Source organism: Octopus bimaculoides, chromosome 6, assembly GCF_001194135.2.
Source record: "Octopus bimaculoides isolate UCB-OBI-ISO-001 chromosome 6, ASM119413v2, whole genome shotgun sequence".
In the NCBI taxonomy this organism is placed as follows: domain Eukaryota; kingdom Metazoa; phylum Mollusca; class Cephalopoda; order Octopoda; family Octopodidae; genus Octopus; species Octopus bimaculoides.
Genome location: NC_068986.1, coordinates 21807099 through 21811865, shown reverse-complemented (window position 1 = coordinate 21811865; position 4767 = coordinate 21807099). Strand labels below are relative to the sequence as shown.

The 4767-nt window shown below is 32.7% G+C and overlaps 1 protein-coding gene across 3 annotated transcripts in view; it reads right to left on the bottom strand.

Annotated features, from left to right (window-relative positions):
• Nucleotides 1-4767, bottom strand: part of LOC106875138 (protein Njmu-R1) — a 30503-nt gene that overhangs the window by 20693 nt on the left and 5043 nt on the right. For all 3 annotated transcript variants that reach the window (XM_052968633.1, XM_052968634.1, XM_052968635.1), the window contains exons 3-5: nt 4346-4471; nt 3066-3233; nt 1178-1235 (exon numbers count right to left, since the gene is read on the bottom strand). In XM_052968633.1, the coding sequence (XP_052824593.1) occupies nt 1178-1235; nt 3066-3233; nt 4346-4471 (352 nt within the window). The remainder of the gene's footprint in view (nt 1-1177; nt 1236-3065; nt 3234-4345; nt 4472-4767) is intronic.

Sequence of the window (4767 nt, the reverse complement as noted above, 5' to 3'; positions counted from 1 at the left end):
AATATGCTTTATTAAAAAGCAGCAAAAATATCACAAAAACTGTTACTCAGAGTTTCACGTTCCTGTTCGTCATTAATGTTAAAATGACCACCTGAATACATTTTCGCTGTTTCAAATTTTGTTTAGAATGGAACAAAAATAAGGTTATAAGCAAAAATATACAATTAGTTTGATAGATACACAATTGAAAATGGTTTTGTTTCATTGATCCTTTCAATAACCGGTTGCATCATCATCATCATCGTTTAACGTCCGCTTTCCATGCTAGCATGGGTTGGACGATTTGACTGAGGACTGGTGAAACCAGATGGCTACACCAGGCTCCAATCTGATTGCATGCAATAACAAATTGTGGTATAAAATCATATTATTATAAAAATTAACGAAAACCTTAAATCAAAAATAGCTTATGAAGAAGGACAGAGCCTGAATACCTAGGGTAAATAATTAACTGTAAAATATTAATCAATTAATAAATTAAAATTTTGAATTAATTTATTAATATTTTACAGCTAATTATTTACTCTGGGTAGTCAGGCTCTGCCCTTCTTTATAAGCTATTTTTGATTTAAGGTCTTCTTTGATTTTTATAATAATATGATTTTATACTGCAATTTGTTATTTTATGCAACTGATTATTGAAAAGACCGTTAGTTGAAAGGACCAATGAAACAAAACCATTTTCAAATGTGTATCTATCAAAGTAATTGTGTTTCTGCATATAACTTGATCTTGTTCCATTCTAAACAAAGCTGTCTGACGAACGGGAACGGGAAAATCTGAGTAACCGTTTTTGTGTTATTTTTGTTGCTTTTTAATAAAGTATATACATATATATATTATGTGTGTCTGTGTGTATTTATAGATATAAACAATACAAGGTTTCACACTAAATTAGACAAGCAAATTACTTTCTATTCTGTCATAACAAGCCATTTCTCTGAGTTAGCAATACAAACAAAAACCAGATAAATACATTCTGATATATATAAAACAAAAACTACAAAAGTCACACTAATGTGGAGTGTAAGAAATTAATTAAGTTACAAGATGCAACAAAAACAAACAAAACAAAACAAAACAAAAGAAATAACCTGAAGACAAAACATCTAAATTATTCATACACATTTATGTTGGTTTAGTTTCAAAGATCATAAAATATGAGTGACTATATTACCTCAGCATCAAGGTATTGTAGAACACCTCCACTATAATCATCAAGATCAACACGAAAGGTAGGCAATTGTTAAGGAGAATCAAAGGATGTAGATGGTTGTATAGAAATCTGTAATAATGCGTGATTAATTTATCAATTACTCTCTGATTTTATTTATTTATTTTTTTTTTGCAGACAAAAGAAAAAAAATAACTGTTTAACCCTTTAGCAGTTAATCCGGTCACATCCAGCTGAAATATTTTACCTGTGTTCTACTTGTGTTCAAACTGGCCAGATTTGGCCTCTCACACCTACCTGCAATGTCATTCTTAAAATATACAATCACATTATTGAACTCTTGAAGTTATGAAGTAATACATGATTAATTCAAAAACAATGTGAATAAAAATGCATTGCATTTGACAGTAATCTGAATGCTAAAGGGTTAAATATCAATATTGATGGATCTTCAAACAGTTCGTTAAGTCAAGACAATTGAGATGAATAATAAAATGTTGTGCCAAATATGGCTGATGCCAGTACCCCCTGACTAGCCCCCATGCCGGTGGCATGTAAAAAGCACTATCCGAACATGATTGATGCCAGGCCCGCCTGACTGGCTCCTGTGCCGGTGGCACATAAAAAGCACCTGCTACACTCTCGGAGTGGTTGGCATTAGGAAGGTCATCCAGCTGTAGAAACCTTGCTAGATCAGATTGGAGCCTGGTGCAGCCGCTGGATCTCCAGACCTCAGTCAAGCCGTCCAACCCATGCCAGCATGGAAAATGGACATTAAATGATGATGATGTGCAACACCTGATTCTATAATTCTTTCATTGCATAAGATGATGATTATGTTAAATTCTATAAATAAAAGAAGGCCTTCAGTTTATCAGGAACAGATTCCTATGTGTTCCAATACTTTTAACGGTGTTGTAATCATCATCATTGTTCTATGACATTTCCAGTCTGGCATAGGTTGAACAGATTTTCATATCCATTCTTATTCAGATGATTGTCCTCAAAAGCAAATCAAAGGATCATATCTTACCCCTATACTTCATTTTTGCTATGGTTTCTACAATTGCATAGCCTTCTAACACCAACCACTATACAGAATGTACTAGGTGTATTTTAATGTGGCACCAGCACTAGAAGGATTGCTGTCCTCATCTAGACCATAAAGTCCACCCTCTATGATGTTTTTGTTTATCAATTACTTACAGAGTGTACTGGGTGCATATTATTGTGGTAACAGCACTAGAGAAGTTGTCATATCAACAGCCAGATAAAAAGAGACTACTATCTATATTGCCTTTGTTTGTCAACTACCTTACTAAGTGTACGGGGTACATTTTATTCTGGCACCAGTACAAGAAAGGTTGTCTTGTCTCCAATAAGAACAGTCCTCTGAATTTTGTTTCCGTTCCTTCAAAGCAAATATGATCAAGAAAACGAATAACAAATATTAACAGATTATGAATTCACAGCTGAGATTGTATTGTAAATGGTATTTGATATTGCATAGGTACATAAACATGGCTGCATAATTATGAAATTTGTTTTGCAAATATGTGGTTCCAGGTTCATTCCCTCTACATGACATTGTAGACAAGTGTCTTCTACCATAGAGATGATGCTTGCTTACAACTATTGCACAATGTCAAGATAAGGAGACACAAACAAACCAACACACATGTATACATTATGTAGGACAGAGCCATTCCGCATCCAGTCCTTTAATAGGAAGCTAAATCACTAAGTTCAAAGAACCATTAGTCTCTGTAATTAAAAGAGAAAACAAAACGGAAAATAACTCCAAAAATTCATGTTTAACTCAATGCAAAAGAAAGAGAATAAAAATACTAGAAAGAGAAGATGGACACAACAAGTTAATAGTAAAGGATATTGTTCAAGTGAATCTTCTTGACTAAACAGGAAACATACTAAATAATCTCCAGTAGATGTTGTCCGAGATTTTGGTGATGGGGGTAGCACCGGTGTACTTTTGCAGGCAGGATTTGAATCAGATTTCCATAGACAATAATAGCAGACTGATGGAAAATCTGAATTTTCACTGAAAAAGAATTTATTTCTTTTTTATAAAATTGAAACAAAAATGAATCATGTATGAAATTAAATAAATAATAAATAAATTCACAGAATGGTTATACTACCAGCTAGAAATAGCAGGCAAGTCAAAAGAAGACAATGTTATTTTTAAAGTTGTCCTTGATAAAGAAAAAGAGAGGGTAGTCATGGATGGAATGTCACATATCAATGCTGAGGTAGAGCTAAACAACAGGACTCTCAGCTACTCTACTGTGAAATGGATCAATATTTAGCTGGACAGGTAGAGTCCTGTCCTTTGTCTAAGAGTGGAGATCTGATCCTTAATTTAAAGTATGAATTAGTCAACCAAACAGAATTCTGAGATTTCTACAATGACTGACCGAATTTAAGTTTCAATCAGAATCTGAGAGAAATGTTATTGTGGAGCTGAGCAAAGTACTAGAGTTAATAAGTGTACATCTATCTATGTGATAAAGAAAGCTGTTTATTAATTAGCTTGGAGTATATAACTTTTACTAAAGGAAAGCAATTATTAAAGTCTATATTATCTAGAAAATTCTTATAAATTCCAATTGTAATATATATTTTTGTATCAAAATTGGTTTTCAAGCATCTTTTATTATTGAAGATTTCAACTACTCAATTCAAACATGAAAGTAATTTCTATTCACTACAGCATTAGACTAATAAAGGATACAGAAGAAAATTAATGGTAACATATCAGTAAAATGAAACAAGTTGGGAATCAGATGTGTAAATATCATTTAGTGACCAGCAGAAAACTACCAGGAAGGCAGTCTTTTTGCTAGTTATAATAATTAAGAATGTATTGACATTTACAAGTATCAGAAAGATTTGAAGAAAGCAGGAATGATTGCATGGTTAAGAAGATCGCTTGGCAACCGCATAGTACCAGGTTTCATATCACTGTGGGAATCTTTTGGTAAGAGATGGTATTATGCCTCACCAAAAGAAATAATTATAACTAAAGTTTGGATGAAGGTAAAGAAAAGAAATTTTACGGAGCTTATCCATAATCCAAAGAGTGAAAATTCCATTAAAATATTTCAAAATCTAAATCCTCATGAATTTAAAAAAGAACATTTCAATATTCACCTAGAAGTTAAGCTAACAACATTTCCGCTACCAATGCAGTCAACACCTTTCGATAAACGCTGTACCAAACACTTCCGCAACTCAATTTCAATCCCTGCATTTAAATCTGTAGCTACAATAGAAAGACTGTAAAGAAAAAAAAAGATATATACAAATGTATACATATATAGGAAGAGGAGTGACAGTGACTTTGAAGCTTTGGCCTGCTAGATTTTGTCAAACTGTCCTATGAAGACTAGCAGACTGAAATTTCAAAGTCACTGCCACTCCTCTTCTTGGAAAAGTGCAATGATATGTATTTCACCAAAGTATTGAGTACTCCTTCCATTTAATGTTAAATAATTTTTATTATAACTCAACATAAACACACACACACACACACACACACATATATATATATATATATATATATATATATATAT